Source organism: Brienomyrus brachyistius, chromosome 22 (genome assembly GCF_023856365.1).
Source record: "Brienomyrus brachyistius isolate T26 chromosome 22, BBRACH_0.4, whole genome shotgun sequence".
NCBI classification, from domain to species: Eukaryota; Metazoa; Chordata; class Actinopteri; order Osteoglossiformes; family Mormyridae; genus Brienomyrus; species Brienomyrus brachyistius.
The window spans coordinates 16607454-16624837 of record NC_064554.1 but is presented as its reverse complement, the minus strand read 5'-3'; the positions used below and the strand labels follow the sequence as shown (position 1 = coordinate 16624837).

General features: G+C 45.8%; 3 protein-coding genes across 3 annotated transcripts; all 3 read right to left on the bottom strand.

The window, feature by feature from the left end:
* Positions 1–15: 15 nt before the first annotated feature.
* LOC125717614 (CMRF35-like molecule 5) lies at positions 16–2258 on the bottom strand. Its single transcript, XM_048990759.1, has 3 exons — positions 1536–2258; positions 1078–1155; positions 16–268 (listed from the first exon to the last, which is right to left on the bottom strand). Exons 1-3 carry the CDS (start codon positions 2005–2007, stop codon positions 135–137), a joined length of 684 nt encoding a protein of 227 aa, XP_048846716.1. The 5' UTR covers positions 2008–2258; the 3' UTR covers positions 16–134.
* A 1423-nt stretch (positions 2259–3681) lies between these two features.
* On the bottom strand, positions 3682–10259 carry trim35-12 (tripartite motif containing 35-12). Its single transcript, XM_048990678.1, has 6 exons — positions 9010–10259; positions 7585–7680; positions 7175–7405; positions 6700–6722; positions 6496–6614; positions 3682–5643 (listed from the first exon to the last, which is right to left on the bottom strand). Exons 1-6 carry the CDS (start codon positions 9535–9537, stop codon positions 5084–5086), a joined length of 1557 nt encoding a protein of 518 aa, XP_048846635.1. The 5' UTR covers positions 9538–10259; the 3' UTR covers positions 3682–5083.
* A 675-nt stretch (positions 10260–10934) lies between these two features.
* Positions 10935–16155, bottom strand: gipc1 (GIPC PDZ domain containing family, member 1). Its single transcript, XM_048990718.1, has 7 exons — positions 15989–16155; positions 14614–15161; positions 14164–14349; positions 13706–13886; positions 13412–13527; positions 13147–13228; positions 10935–13055 (listed from the first exon to the last, which is right to left on the bottom strand). The coding sequence occupies exons 2-7, from the start codon at positions 14917–14919 to the stop codon at positions 12904–12906; spliced, it is 1023 nt and encodes a 340-aa protein (XP_048846675.1). The 5' UTR covers positions 14920–15161; positions 15989–16155; the 3' UTR covers positions 10935–12903.
* Between the last annotated feature and the right edge of the window lie 1229 nt (positions 16156–17384).

Genomic DNA, 17384 nt, shown 5'->3' with positions numbered 1-17384 from the left:
TAAAATGAATTTATATCGTTACACTGAACAATTCAGTTCTTTCAGCGGTCCTGTGGGGGAGCTGGGCTTCCTGTTTAGTCTGAGACAGACATTTTTTAAACAAGTCAAACAGTGGAACTCTTTGGGCAAAGATGTCAGGCAGTGCAAAACCAAGCCCACATGAGCACAGTACCTAAAAGAGGGTGTATGAGGGGGCAGGTACAGTGTGCAAAGGAGCTCTCGCCGCCTCTCTGCTCTCCACGGGTCTGAAGGCAGATCTCCTCCACAACTAAGTCCCAAAAGCAGAAGGAAATCAGGATTACATCATGAAGCATTATGCAAAACCGTTTCCTCTAGCTGATCAAACTTGATGCCCCTCACCCTCACTTACAGGAACAACGCTGTCTGACTTTACAAAAAGTAGCATGTTTCACACATCTGGCTGTAAGAGTATTCAATTTGGGGTTATTCTAATGAATAATGATGTGGACGCCCTAAGGTAATATATGAATGTTAGAAATATGAAATGCATGCCAGATCAGAAACGGATCATAACCGTATCATTCAAATCATTCAGTATAATTCATTTAATAGTCTGTAACACGTATAGTGAGTACTGGGGAAATTTCAGTGGAAATTTCGGTAGTATTTCAGACATTTATTTCATTAAGACCGGATCACATTTCTCTGCATGTGGACTTGGGAGTTGGCTGTGTCCGCTATACAGTGAGCCAGCCATTTTGTAGTGCTGTTTGAATTCTCAACTGTAAATTTCATTCACTTTATAGTGCACTACGAAATCGTGACAAGGCTGAACTACTGTGATACTTACATAGTAACTGGTACATAATTTCAATGCTGTTAATTCTTATCCATATGACTGCTGATAATCTTTTAATCTTACAGTGTTACATTTAATACTGCTAAATCGAACGTGATTGCACTACTGCACTAGTGAAACACTAAGCTATATATAGTATATATTATTACTTTATTTTATATAATACGTAGCATATAGAGCATGTATATGACAATAAAGCTATTCTATTCTATTCTGTTAAGATTATACATTGTGTGGGTGTCAAGATAGAAACTTGCCTGTCCAGGTAAAGGTAGTGTCCAGACGTGGTCTCTGAGTGTGACTCACGGAGGTCAGGCGTATCGTGGAGGTCTGAGCTGATGTAAAGTTGAAGATAGGTTATTAGCTGACATTATTCATCTGCCCTGTTCTAACTTCCTCTGCCCAAAGGTAAATATGTAATAACTGTCACGCCCCGCTCGTTTGATCCTCCAGTGTGCCACGCCCCCTCATCAACCTCGTGTGGATTCCCCGTGTTCACCAGCTGTTTCCTGTTGCTGTCATTAGTTTAATGTATTTAGTCCGCGTTTCAGTTTGTTTCCCCAGTCCTGTCATTAACGTCATTGTGTTGTTCTGCCTATTCTCGGTCTCAAATAAATCCCGTGTTTCCCGATCGCTTGAGTCCTGTCCGTACTTCTTCGGTCCTGGCTCGGCAGATCGTGACAATAACCATAAAAAAAACTCATTTGAACTATACCTTTTTGCACCACCAGCTGCACTTCTGTGGAAATGTCAATAGCCGCATAAATGTCTACCCCGCACCAGTATGTCCCCGCATCCTCCTCTGACAGGCTGGAGATGGTCACCGTAAAGACATTTTGATTCCTGTCGTCGTACAGCTTAAATCTCTGGTCTTCAATGAAGATCTCGTCTAAATTGTTTTTAATTACATCACTGCAATATTTAAATACTTCCCCTTTGCACAGGTACTTCTGGTTGGTTCCGTAGTAACCGTCGTAGACACATTGTATTACAGCTTTCCCACCACTGAGCCCGCTGACTTTGATGAGTTCTCCCGTAATGGGAGACAAAGCTATTGAAATAAGGGCGAGAATAACAGCGAGCAGCATGCCAGGGATATGTCGAGATGGCCTGTACCACTGGAACAGCGGCGAGGAAGCGAGGGTCGCTCGTCCAAATAAGGTACCGCAGGCGGAAATGAGTTGCATCTCACGAACAGCTGAACATTAACTGAATGGGGATGTGCATCACAGGAGAGGTGACTGCTGCCTCTTGACTGATGTCATCTACTGTTTGCCCTCAGCTCCACTTAGAAACCTCATAGATTCTCACCCCACCCTCCCTCAAACTGCTGACTTCCTCAAACTGCACTTCCTCCTCCGAGCAGCTCTCCGATGCAGTTGCATGTATCAGTGATGGTGAGTCATAGAGAGATTGCAGCTGAGGTCGCTATGGCGAAAGCTATCTCTCTCCCATAATGCATTTTACCCTCACTAGGTCTTCTCTTGTAAAGCCCCTCCCCCAGCTTCCTATAACTCATTGACTCTGACATCCCATTCTGGTCCTCCTGACTTCCTTCCACATATTGTTCTGGTTTCATTCAATTCTGAACCACCACCACCCAAATCTGTACATCACACTGACATTTATGGTAACACTTTACTCGATGGGGCACAAATAATATAGTATTATACTATTATTTATGTATTAATTAACCACAAACTAAGTCTTAGTTACATATTAATCTACCATTTTAATGTTAATTCATCATTAATGAATCGTGATGCATGTTTTATCATAAGCTTTTACTATATTTGTTACTACAGACGTAACTCTTACGAACTTTCAACTTACGAACTTTCAGACATAAGAACGAAAGGGACTGTAAGTCCAAATTGTGTTCATTGGTCTCCCGTTTCCTGTCCATAATATCATTTTTTTCTGCGTGCAAATTCTGCCTAGTACGACTTCTGGCCACTACTCCCGCCGCGTAGCAGCGTAGCGTGCGGACTCCCAGCTTACTAGTACTTGCGTATACCTTTAAAATGTTGTTGAATAACGACTTACGAACATTTCAAGTTATGAGCGGCCGTTCGAAACGTATCTCCTTCATAAGTAGAGGAGCGTATATCTGTATATCTACTATATCTGTTAATTCTGTAAACCTTTGTGAATTACCGAAGGACCCACTGAAGGAACAAGTAATGAATAACACAAATGAAATACTGATCTCATGTTTGATCATCATTAACGAATCGTGATGTATCTTTTTTCCCAAATAGTGACTATATTTGTTCATGATTTGTTATTAGTGCCCCGTCAAGTGAAGTGTTACCACATATATTCTTAGCTGACACTTTTATTTAAAGCAACATACTTTTCTATTTGAGAAACTAGGGACAGACAATCTATAGTGCGTTGGGGTCAAGAGCCTTACTCGGGGGACCAACGGTAAACTCACTCAGCAACTTTCCAATCACAGGTACAGCAGCCTAACTCACTGAACCACACACCGCCCCCTGCTGGTATTTATTAATACTGCCACACACTGCCTGTCATTAAAAACCACCCCAGATAATTCTGATAGTTCATGGGTCATTATTGAGGTTCATGAAGAATTCCCTCATGTTTAGGTGTCCAGTTGTAAGGAGCATTTCTTAACTGGTGGCACTGGGAGTATGTGCTTTAAAAATATATCGGGTCATGACTTAATGACCAAGGAAAAATGTGAACCAGCTGAAAACCTCTGATCTAAAGTGACAGTGGAATTATTCAGTTACAAGAAACTATGTCAGTTATACATGTAGCAGAGTTCTGAGGAATCGGTTAATTTGGTTTTGGTGCTCTTTTTTAAAAAAAAAAAAAACAATAAATTAAGGCTATTTCTTTACTAGCACGTCATTTATTCGGATCAAAGGGCGCCCCTTCCATTTCTTTATAAATGCACCGGTGGTGATTGAAATTCCTAAGTCCAATACGGTAATAAAATAATCACAATATCTGCATATATTTACATATAGTCCCAATTGTAACCATGTGTAGTTTCACCATTTTATTAGTAAAATACTCTTTTTGTTAGTGTAAAAAGGGGTAAATGTACTAATGTTTGTGTCTGTGAAGCCCTCTCCACAGACCGCCTGCGACAAAAACCTTCTCGCGCGTCGGCCTGATATCCGCACTGTCTTCTCACTCGTCTGTCTGCTTTTTCTCTCCTCTTTCTATGAACAACAACAACAAAACAAACAACTACTGGTCCACAGAGGTCAAGCCGTCAGGCTTGAGGGCTCCCAGGCTAAGATCAGGCAATATACAAAGGAAATCACACGTTTCATGCTTTTGTACTTTGGCTCAGCTGCACGGCCGGGGTCTGTTTACGCTGAACGGGCTCCTGGTTCATTAGCCATGAGTCTGGCTTGTAAAGATGCTTGTTCATTAAGCGTCTTGCCAGAGGCTGTGAGGGAGCGCAGAGAAAAAGACAATCATTATTACAGCTACATTCAGTGCTGATCAAAGGCTGAACTTTGAATTAATTGTGTAAATATGTGCAAAGGATTCTCAGAAACCCTATAAGACAAGCTTAAAATCTTGGCATTTTCCCCCAACAAGTACCCATGAGTATAACTAGGCAATTTCAAAAAAGCTGTTTTTAGTACGTTCTGTAAGAGATTCTTTTAAACGAGCCTCAAAACTTTTAATCTTGTGGTAAAATAATCCTCACAAAACCAGACATCGGCACACAGAAAAAAGGAGATATGTCAGGCTAGCAACACGTGCTGGATAATGTATACTGTACTACTATAAAACTCTCATTCATTCAGCAAATATTATGTCACTTGACATATGCTAACATTGCGAATACCTTTAATTCAGCAATAATCGGTATTTCGCCCATTTAAAGACGCACTCAGATTTAACGTTAATCAAAATGCCACCTTCAGACTGAAACGATCACCTTAGACTGCAGAACAGTCAGCTTTGGCATTTTTGCTCCTTTTGAAGCTTAAATATGTAAAAACACATGTAAATAGGCGATGGTTGTGCGGGTTGTGCGGGCCTAACTTAGAAGCCATCAAACCTAGTGAGGAAAATGGAAGATATTGTGGGCGGGATTACAGTGCACTGTCAATCAACCAGTCAACATAGCACCCATTCCTTATCTGACTGTTTCCCACTAGGTGAAACCAGGAAGTGACTGACAGCATAGGCTAATCCCACCCACTGCTGCATTGAGGATCACATTTCCCATTACTCTTCTCAAACCATTCTGGTAGAAACCCTTACAGGTCACCAGGTGGCACTGTTCCACACTGCCACTTTCACCGGAGAGACACTCAACGGCTTGGAGTTGTTGCCATTGATGTTTGCACCAGGACAGAAGAACGGGAACATCCTCTCTGTGAAGTGGTCCTTAAAGGTGTATATAGCCGTCATGGTCAGTGGGTTGGAGAAGGACACCAGGCCAGAGTTGTAGTCCAGCTGTACACTGACCCTCTCCAAGGGGCCGTTCAGTTTGAGGGGGGTGCGGGGCGTGGTCATGGCAGTAAACTCCCCCTCGCAGTGCGAGATGGTCCAGAAGCCGTCCTCAGGTCTGCCCGACATCTTCCCTTTCCTGTTGACAGATTCTTTGACCACGCCGAGGACCCAGTCCTCCTTGTTTCCCACCTCCACCTCCCAGACGTGTCGGCCCGACAAGAAGCCCTCCGCGCCTAGGACGAAGACCAGGTGGTCGAAACGCTCAGGGTTGTCGGGCACCTCCTGGACGGCCCCGCTGTTGGTCACGCTCGTCAGGTCACTAGACAGGGAAAGCCAGGCGTAGGCGGTGTTGGGGTCCAGCATCACTGGGGCTGAAGAACGCAGAAGAATTTTTGGTGTAACAGAAAAGCATATGTAAATGGACCAACGAAAGACAAACAAAAAGCACTCATTACCTGCTCACAGAAATATCCCCAAATTAATCCAACAAATGAAAACAACAGTCCCACAGAGGGCCACTGGGTAACATTGTAGTCTCACACCTCCAGGATTAAGGGTTTAATTCCCACCCTTGTCTCTGTATGTGGATTATTAGCCCAAAAGCTAAATCCAGTGATCTGGGGTCTCAAAATTGCCAGTAGTAAGTCTGTGCCCCAGGATGGTGTAAGAATATGCAAACCAAAACAAAACAAATAAGGTAAAAATGTACTTGCCCATAAATTCCTCATGGCAAGGGCACTCGTGCGGATTTTAACCTTTTTTGTGATTTATCAGCATCATAAAGGGTTCATCAGGTGTGCTGGCTGTTCTCATGTCCTGGAGAATTTTATTTTCTTTTAGGTATTTTTTTTTTTGGTTTGGTTTGGTTTGGTTTGGTTTGGTGTGGTGTGGTTTGGTTTAGTTTGGTTTGGTGTGGTTTGGTTTGGTGTGGTTTGGTTTAGTTTGGTTTGGTGTGGTTTGGTTTGGTTTGGTGTGGTTTGGTTTGGTGTGGTGTGGTTTGGTGTGGTTTGGTTTGGTTTGGTGTAGTGTGGTTTGGTGTGTTGTGGTTTGGTTTGGTTTGGTGTGGTTTGGTTTGGTTTGGTGTGGTGTGGTTTGGTTTGGAGAGGCCTGCAGTTGTTTTGTGGATGGATTGCAGCCTTGAGGTTAGTCTTGCGTATGACCATCAAATCCCAACATACAAGCTCTCCCTCCCATCCCGCACACAACTTCAGAGGAAGACTCACTGTACTTAACAATCCCCAACATCTTCTCCCAAACCCTATACTTCAGGTTGCCCAGGTGTTGAGCCACATTGATCAGGGCGCCTGGAATCTTCCCTGGTTCCTGTATGGTGCATTGGGTTCTGCAGAAGCAAATATCAAAACAGTCAGTCCAGTGCCAGTAGGAGTTTTGTTAGGCGGGGAGGGTATGAGCGACAGATCACATACCTTTTTTTGGTGTTCTTGTAATTCTGGGGAAAAAAAACAATGACCGACATTAATATCTTGATTACATTAAACGGGTATGGTGAAATCTCGTGTGGTATTAACAGTACTGTGCAAATGTCAGTCAAAGAAAATGATGTTTAAATGAAACTGCTGTTGGTATAGAACTATGAGTTTACGTCTGTCAAAGTGTGTCAGCTCAGCCATTTCCAAATCCAAATGCATTCCTTGACTTGAAAATAACACGGTCATTCGGCATCACTGTAATCCTCCACAAGCCAAGCCAGCCCCCCCACCTCATCAGCACCCCCTCGTTTGCCTCCCTGCAATCAATATGCCTAAAGTGGGATTTCTGCTGTATGTTAATATAAATAGGTATTTACAGCCTTGATTTGGGTTAAATTAGGCCATAAGAGTGGGGAAAAAAAACAAGTGTCAGACCATAAACTGTCATCTGCCCAATCAGCTGTTGCATTACCTGGAGAAACAGGCTGTCACTGGCGGCGACCTCGTTGTCGATGGCGATGATGGTGTGAGAGAGCGAGAGAATGTCCCGCGTCAGGCCGTCCGTCTTCCTCTTCACCAGCTGGCACTTCCTGTCGTGCTCCTCCCTGAGGGCTGCCAGTCGGCCAGCCTCTTCGGTCCGCAGGAACTGGTAAAGCTGCTCAAACTCGTCTTTGATCTGCTGCTCGGCCCACTGCATCTGGTTCTGGAAGCAGCGGGGAACAAGTGACCAGCGGAAGGCATGGGGAATATTATGCCGCACTGGAAACATCTTCCCGAAACATATTTTGTCAGGACCAGCTCTGGATGGTTTGCAGACACCAGCCACCATTGTCGCAAAACGTAACGTTAGCGACTTCACATCGCCACTTACACGCCAGCTACCTTGATGTGCACGGCCGAGTCGTCGCATTCTTGCTTCGCTTCGTAAAGGTGCCTCAGGCTTTTCTTCAGAGGTCCCAAGTCTTGCTTCAGTTCCGCCTGATAGAACAAATAAATAAACCGACTAGTCGTCTCTTAGCGTGCTAATGCTAAATCAAACCACCTACTAGACGCGAGCGATTAAACGTTAAAGGCCATTTTACTACTCCCTGTAAAATTACATCCTGTAAAATTCACTTCACGCCTGTCTGGCCTAAAGCTGAAGTTCCACATCAGCGATGATTGCCTCACTTCTCTTCAGTTTGCACCCCAGGTTAATGCTCACTACGGTTCAAAACAATACAACTGATTAACGTTAAATGGGAATATTTATGCAATATCGCTCAGGTGTTGTTTATGAATGAATGAGGTACCGTGCAAGGGACTTGGGCAATGTTTCAAAGTATTTCTTTGGGTAGTAAGTGTATATTTGCTCAGGGGAAAAAACAATATTTAACATTAAAATATATATTACAGTTAATCCATAAAAACTTTCTTGTTCTCCAAAAAGTTACTGATGTCTTGTTGGATGGCTAGATGCTCACCACTTCAGTTTGCAAACCTCTCCTCAGGCGCACCTCAGCCATTCCATGTGTTTGTTAGATTTCACCACCAGTTCACTTAATTAATTAGTTAGATATTTCAATGAGGTTTCGATCAGTCATGTGCTGTGTGCTAGTGGTTCAGTGGAGTCAAAGAATACATAGGTGTATCGGACGGTTGCTGCAAAGAAATTAAATTAAGATAATTTAAATTTCATTTTATTTGAAGACTTTTCGACAGCACTGTAATAAATGATCAAGACACTGGCATCCATAGAGAAACACCCAGAAATTTTGCAGAATCAGACACCCAACCCCCAAAAAGAATGATGGCCATCTTAACTGGCAAATTTATTGATATGTTCTCAAAAATGATTTTACGCCCGTCTAAACTGACCACTTGTCAGAATCTGTTATTTAATCTGAATTTAACATCCTGAACAACCAAGTTTCCTGAATCCTGAATCTCTATGCCTTTTGTATTTTTCACTTTCGCTTCTTTCCTGACACTTCTTGGCTTTTAATAGTATTTACTAATAGTCTGTTTCATTCTTTCTCGCATGCATAAGATATCTTGTATTTTTGCACATTTATACACTCCCACTTTAGTTTCATACCTCAGCATTTTATCCTTTTTTGTCTTCATACTTGTATTCTACTTGTATTACAATGCATTCTTGCATTACGTTGTATTCTTTATTTTCGGTATTCCTAAACGGTTATACTGTTAAATCCTGCACAGTGAGAGCTACGCATTGTCACACAGTTTTATCTTATATTTTCCGTGACAGGAATAGATGCGGAAATGCCAAATTCTCGGGGCAGGAGACGGTCCCCTGGTTTTCACCTTGAGGTCGGGCGCGGCCTCGTCCAGCGGACACACCCGGTGTCCTGCGTGCCTCCGGGACGTCTGGCAGACAAAGCAGAGCACCTCTTCGTCATCCTGGCAGAAGAGCTTCACCGGCTCCCCGTGCAGGCCGCACTGCACCTTGGGCTCGACGGGGGCAGCGGTGCCCCCCGCCCCGGATTCCGGGCTGGAGCCCTGCTGCTGCACGAAACTCTCAGCCACGTTCTTAAGCGCCAGGCTGACGGGAGGCTCCGTCAGCGAGCATTTGCGCCGGCAAACGGGGCACTCGCGCCCTCCCGGGTTACGCTGCCAGAAGTGCCGCAGGCAGGAGCGGCAGAAACTGTGGCTGCACTTGAGCACCACGGGTTCACGGAAGATTTCGCAGCACACCGGGCACGTCAGCTCCTCCTCCAGGCGGGCCGCGGTCCGGCTCGACGAGGCCCGGCGACGCTGCAAGTGGCTCAGCCCGGGACTCTGCACAGGCGTTGGCCTCCCAGGCTGCGATGCTGCACGTGGACGTAGAGACATCGCTAACCGGCTGACCTCAGGGGATCGGGTATCTCTTCCTGAAATAGACCCTTCACTCCCTCCTTTAGCCTCCTTGTAGTCAAGTCTGCACCCTTTTGAAATCCTGTCTAGAACCTTCCAGTGCTGCTAGTGTACCCTGTCGCTCCCTCAGACCCTAACGAACATGTCCTCCCACCGCCGGCTCGACAGGGAGATGGACGACAAGATACCGAAGGCACTCTCGCGCTTACATCACAGCTGAATCAAAATTAGTTTAAGCTCCGCCTCCTCTTCCAAGACCACGCCCCCTCCACCACCACATCCTTGGAGTAGCGTAGTTATAACGAAACCTCTCCTGAGGGTCAATACCCAGAATACACTGCGTATGTTTGATGTTTGACAACAGCAGGTGTTGAAGCAGGTGAAGCAGGAGCTGATGCTTTGCAGCATGTTTGCAGTAGAAACTGGCTTGTTTTGGAGACTCATGCCCCAGTGACTGCGTCACTGAAATAGGGGCAGGTGCCTGAGTGCTCTTACCTTCACCAGGACTCCAAGGCTACCAGGACATTTTGTTTTTTGTTGAAAAACTCAAGTATAGATTCTTCTGGCGGTCAAATGGTCAGATTTGAAACCCTGAAACTGGAGAAACTCGGGCCCATGAAATCATATCCCCAGGCCAATCCGATGGCAGAAAACTCATTTTTACAAAGCTGATACCGCAAATCCTGCTCTACGACTGGCCAGACCCGCCCTCCAGCTGTGTGTTCGATAGCAACATGGTTCGGGTAACCTTACTGTAAGCGGTATTCCTCATATAAGCAAAACCTGCTGCATTATGGGCCCAAGCACCATTACCTATGACGACATTCATGATCTAACAAAGGCCCTCAGGCTGCTGTTTTATGTAAACCCCACCCTCATGCTCACCTCCACCCACACACCCTCTACACGCTATGTACGCTATGTTTATATTTTATTAAGGGCATGGAGCATTTATTAGGCACTTTATGGTTTTATGTGTATGCAATGACTTTATTTCACACAGCCTGGGGAGCATTTATTAGGCGCGTTATGGTTCATTGGTGATGTTTTTGATGTATAAATGTCATACACTGCTGCACAGGGGGGGCTGTACTCCACATAGAATTCTTTTAAAAGCTGCCAAAAACCCAGTACTGCAAGTATTCTGGGCACGGCCAGGTCCCTACACCCCCCCCCCCCCCCTCCCCATGAGGTGTGTGTGTGTGGAGATGGGGGGGGTGTAGGGATCTGGCCGTGCCCATAGCCATCGTGTGTGTTTCTACAACAGACTCTAATGACCCGCGCTAATGATCACTGTGACGCAGCTGTGATGGAGGCTCCCCCCCCCCCAGCCAACCCCCAAGGGGAGAAGAAACCAAAATCAAATACAACATGAATTTACACTGTAAATATGACACTTATTATTAAGAATGTTAATGTCACAGAAAACAGCAGGTGACCTTTTTCAGTGCGAGTTTAGTGACATTTAATCAGTCCTCTTCCACATAGCGATTCAGTAATAATACTGTTAAACAGGGTTAGTGTGAAACTCTCTCAAAACATACCACTACAAAAGCATATATAACAATAAACTGCAGTTTATGACTAGACTTTATCACATGGGGCACACAAAACATGGATTAGTCGTTACAAAAATAGGTGTAGGCCGGGACAAATCGTCAGAGCCGGACAGTCAGACAGTGTTCCCATGGTGACAGATGGTCCTTACAGCAGGATTTTCCTTCCAAAGGGGCTGGAAAGTAACACACGTCACAGGCTGTCAGCAACACTCATGCTCTTTATGCTTGTCAGAGGAAGAAATAAAACCATCAGACGGTTCCAACCACCCCCCACTCGTTAAAAGAAAAAAAAAATCTGTCATCCATCCAGTGGTCCATGATTGCTTACCTAAAGACTTTTTCAAAAATTTCAATTTTTCTGAACTAAAACATCAAACCTGTACATTATTACTATATAAATGCTCCCTGCCAAAGTGTCCACTACTGAAATCCTAGTCGCGTATAATTTTATCAGTATATCTGCTGAATGCACTGTTCCTATTAGTGTCTTATTCTAGATCGATGGGGGAAACGGAGGTTTTGAAAATGCACGAGTGTGATTGTCACGTGCTGTCACTTACTGCCTTACTACCCTAAATAGCACCGGTATGTAGTGGATCAAACCAGTCAGTGATAGACACGGCAGCGTAACTCCGCCCACTGTTGGGTCTCAATTCCCCTCATTTTACTTCTTTGATTTAAAAAGCTTCACATACTGCCACATTCTTTCCTTCATACATTTCCTACATCATTTATATATATAAAAAATATATAAGCATGCATCAGCACTAGGAAACTTATTTATGTAGTTATTTTGGCAACTTCAAATCCTTCATCACATGACTTGTCACAGAACTTCATCATGTGATCAGTCAGTTCCTGCATCACATGACCACAGTTCACTCCATGTTCAGCTTCTTCTGTGCAGAGTTATAGTACATGTTTTCCAGTGGTTGGGTGCTATTCATACAAAAGCTGGAATATGCTATAGTATTTATACTGTAGTACATCTACCTATGTTGCATACCACATCTCCAGAACAGGGCAATAGTAAATCAGTGTCCATTCCAGGATGCAAGGGGCACAGGCCAGGGGACACTCACACACCGAGATGCAAACTCACCTAACCGCCTGAATACAGGGAGAATGTCAGCTACACATGATCAAAGACAGGGACGGGATTCGAACCCCCAGCCCTAAAGACGAGAGGTCACGGTGCCGAACACTGAGCCCCCTACAGGCAGCACGGGGAAAGTCAGTAACCAGGCCCACAAATACTATTTTTCGGTTTTCGGTTAACGAGCAGTGCTTCATTACGGGTAAAAGAAAGAATACCACACTGTTTGGCTAAGTTCATTTGGGGAGGGGGGGGTCTCCCTCCATTTTAGGTTAAAAAAAAATAAAAAAAACAGCAAAAAGGAAAGCCTTACTGGAAAGTTAAAATCAGGCTGATGTGTGTAATGAGGTCTCAGTCAGGGTCCTAGGTTACAGTAAACCACATCGCTTTGCTTTTAAATTAAGACTAACCCAGAGCTTGTAGTGTGTACGGGTAAAGAACTCTGGGCCTTTGTGGTCCATGAATGGCAGACTCAGTCCCTCATTTATCTAACCAATGCCACAGGAAAACGGCACGTAGGGCAAAAGGTCAAAGGTTAAAGGGCAAAGCAGCCTGGACGACGGTCCCACAACATCCTACATGAAGCTCCCTGCTCGGAAAGCGAAATGTCTTTTCATAAAGCGAAGGCGTGATGCTCGTTCGGTGAGGCGGTGGTCGGGAAACCCGCCGGGACGTCGGCTCCGGTCTCAGTCACAGCCGGCCCACCTTGGCGTCGCCAATGGCCCCCCAGACGTCGAACACGAACTCGTCAGGGAAGGCGAAGTCGCCCAGGGTCTCGTCCAGTGCCTCGGCGAACTCATCAGGGTTACGTTTGTCCTTGCCCAGCTCCACCATGGTGGCCGCTGCACGTCACAGACACGCCTGGATGAGTAACCATGACGACCGCACCCTCACACACACACACACACGGCGTAACGCGAGCGGCCCCCCTACCCAGCTCACTGTCTCTGATTCCCATGTAGCTCTCCAGGAGGTCATCAACCTTTTCAATGGCCTTCTCTTCAAAAGCAGATGGCTGAGCGACAGTGAGGTGAAAGAGACAGAGAGAGGTTACACTCAAACCACTGCCAGCCACGGCGAGGGGGTGGGGGGGGGCTATTGTTTTCTCAGACACCATATACTCTGTTGACTGCCCTCTTCATCCAGGTAGAGGGGGCAGGTGGGGGTGACGGAGGGTTTACAACACCAGCAAACGTACCAATTCCTCCACAGTAGCAGGCCCCTTGGACCTCAGACGCAGTGTCCCTCTCCCCGTCCCCAACTGGCCCCCCCCGGATCCAGCTCGGGCACCCCCAGATCGCTGGCTGATCATATCTGTAAACATAAACATAAAAACGAATTTTAAAAAAAAGAACACATCTCCCCTCTTACTGTTAATACAGCCATTTGTAAAAAAAAAAAAGAAAAATGAAATTATTATAGTGTTATAGTGGGTGACAAAAATTCACAATTCCCTGTAAGGTCAAACTGATTTGCTGACACCCCAACCCACCAAAGGCCTTCAGGGGCTCCACCAGTTTGAGGCAGAAGTTCCGCCCCCTGGGCAGGTCCTTCAGCATCTTGGCGACTTCGTAGTGCCGACAGCCAATCAGACTCTTTCCGTTGATGGATTCGATCATGTCCCCGACGTTGACAAGTTGCATTTGGTGAACGATGCTTCCTTCTCTAATTCTCTGAAATACGCAGTTTTTTTTTTTTTTAAATAAGCATGTTAACAAACGCCATCCCCCCCCTCCCCCGAAAGCCAGTCTGCCTTGTTCCTAAAAGTTCAGCCCTGCAAGTTTTACAACAATTAATTAGTAACCAAAGAATATATAATAGCAGATAACTCCTTGTTAATTACTAATTACAATAAAACAACATATTCTGCAGCCTATCGGAAAGGAAATTTCCTCACTTCCCCCCCACCCAGTGATCCACTTCCAGTCCTCGATTGCCTTCCCCACCCACCTTGATGAAAGCATATCCGGCCCCGTTGTCCGTGATGGTGAGCCCCAGGGCGTCCTCGCCCTTAAATACATCCACCTCCTTCCTCTGGCCCTTCACATGGGCGAAGATGAAATCCTCCAGCCCGATTTGGCCGCCCAGCAACTTCTCCATGTCCACCTTGTGGGTGTTCAGTGTGCAGAACATCACCTGGAACGAGGGGGTATACAACTAAAATTCAATTCAATTTATTTTTATATAGCATCTTTCACAACTAAGTTTCCGCAATTGTGAGGTAATACATCACTACGTTATTTATACGGAATAATACATGATCAGGTGGTCCGCAAGAGTCACCTACTTGGTGATATTTCCTACTAAAAACAAGCCTACATTCTGAAATGTGCCCACAGCTTATTGGATTGTCTCCCCCCTGTTATTATGGAGATATTACTGGCTTCCTGCGCCACCCACATCAGCCGGCGGAATCCCGAAGGCTTCCCCGATCTTGGCGTAAAGTTCCCGCACGTTGCTGAAGCCTTCGATGCGCCCGGTCGGACTCCCGTGGGCCAGCTGCGTGTGGAAAACCAGCCGCGGCCTGAGGCTGGCGGGAGGTGGGGGGAGACCCGGGGTGACCGTCCCTAGGGAGGCCCCCTCCCGGGCGCCGCCGGCCCCCACGCCGTCCAGCCCCGCCACGTCAAGGCCCGCCCGAATCGGCTCCGCCTCCTCGTTCTCCACAAGCGGCGGAGCCTTCTTCCTCCGACCCAGACCCAGTGGCATCGTTCAGCCGTCTGCGTCCGCTCCTCCGGAGCCAAGCCTTTGTCCGTCGCTTCTCAAGCCCCCCTCAGCGCAGGCCTGGGCATGCCACTGAGCGCCGGTGCTCTCGCTGGGGACTGGATGTCTGCCAGCGCCTCCCACAGCTCCACCAGCAGGAGGCGTGAGCGTTAGTGTTTCAAGTTGCCCAGCAGTCTGAGACACATTCACCGCCTGATGGTGTACTAGCCCTTACTTGGATCTACGCCCTGGAAAACAGAAAGAGTGTCTAATATAACATCATGAAATAATAATCACACCACAGGTCGTATAAACAGCCTGATGAACTGGTCTGAGTCACGCACCAATCGGTTTGCCTTAACATCAGTCTGCAAACAATTTTACAACGAGCTGGATTCATATGGAGGGCCTCCTCTCGCAGCTCTCCAGGAGTGACGTGTATAAGTTGTTATGGCGCTTAGAAATGACTGCATCATCACTGTATGTTGTATTTCAGCATGAATGCAGCGTGCAGTTACGGTGAAGCCCGTGTTTACCGAAGCTCTGCAAGAAGCTGCTTAGTGGGAACCAGTCAGGACCAGCGATCCGATCCGAGCAGCAAAACAGTCACGTGTCGCCCTTCATCCCGGGCCCCCCTCCCCCCCCAAAATCTGTGACAAATTCCCGGTCCAACAGCCTGTATTCCCACTTTTGGGGGCGGGTGGGGGTGTCGGAAGTGTGATCCATTTCACTCGCCATTAGCAGCTCGACTCCTGGCTAAGGAAGCCGACCGTAGGTGAAGCGTACTTTTCGCAATACCGTTAGCTGGCTGGTTAGCAGCCGACTCCCTAGCTGCTAGTGACGATCGCATCTTTCTGTCGCGCAGGAAAACCAGCTGACTAGTTAGTGGGCGAACATTGTTCTCGGCTTTCTCCACTAGTTTAAAACAATTTTTACATGGATGAATTGCCTAACGTACCCCGATGTAGGCATAACTTGGTGATCAAAGTTACCTTTCCATTTTAAAAAAAGACAATGGTGTCATATATTTCGTTTGACGGTCAGCCGAAATGACGTGTGTTTAAGGGATACTTACCGAATCATACGCTTTTCTCGGTCCCCGGTCCCCCTGCGCAGGAATCAGCGCTAGATCCGAGAAAAGCGTTCAGTTCAATCCCCAGTTCAGCAGCCGACAACGAGAGTTGGAGGAAGAGCGGAGGTACGTCACCATATTAGGGCGGGACTTAAAACTCCACAGCCAATCGAAGCGCACCCCACAGCCAATCATCATCAGCATCATCATCTCCATGTTCCCAGAAGAGGGACCGGGATTTGTTGGCTTGTTCTGTAAACCCGTTATCGAATATTCGCACGGCAGTTTGTCCACCTATAAACTATCGAACTATTTGATTAGTGCGAAAAACGTAGAAAGCGACCAAGTTTGCAATAGACCTTGATGGGGCCGGTTCAGAGCACGTCCGGCCATCTGTGAGAAGTGATGTAAACATTGTACTTTTTCAGCTGAATTTTCATTTGGTTTTAAATAGGATTTTGAGCCCCAAACTGGTGTGTAAATTATGGTTTGAAACAATAACCGGATGCGCTTTTCCTGACAACGTGTTTTCTATAATTATTTATTTTCATAAGTAAACCCCAAAAAAGCTTAGATCATTTCTGATATTTAAATATTTTATACGTTTGCCATGGTTCATTTTGTACTCAATAAACTATACACGTATGTCTTTGGAATCTCAGTTATTTAGTTATATTTGTTCCTAAAATTACTGGTGATTGTATATTGTAATTAGGGCATATAATTCGTAAGTAGTGCCCGTAATTGCAGATCGTGTCCGTTGTGTCACATCCAATATTCCCATATGATGTAGTAGGAATTCCAATAAAGATTCTAATAGGAGTCTCCAATTTGAAGCCGTGTTTCAAAGTGGTTCCCAACTGATGATTTGTACTGGTTTTGATTACAGGGAGCAAACTGTATAATTTTCACTTTGAACTACTTTTTCTAGTGAACAACATTTTATGGATATTGCCATTACCTGTGACAGTGGTGGCTTGATGGTTAGGGAAGCACACTTATAAATGACAATTGCAGGTTTGAATCCCTGACCAGCAAGGCACCACTGAGGTACCCTGAGCAAGGTACCGCCCCCAAGCACTGCTCCCCGGGCACTGAATTAGCTGCCCCCTGCTATGTCACATATGAATTAAATGCAGAGGACACATTTTAGTGTTGTGTGTCAACAATGACAATTGATCGCTAAATTCTGCTTGCCCTACTGCTAGTGACATCTTCCCTGTATGTCCTGCTGCCATACCACTGTTTGTCCTGTCATTAGCACCTGCCTGCCCCCCACTCTGAGACTCAAATGTTAAAATTGGGACTTTGCTATCTTGCTCACTTGACTTCCTCTACTGGCCCCTGGAGTATGGGATCCCCTTTGAGTCTGGGTCCTCTTCCTTCTAGGGAGTTTCTC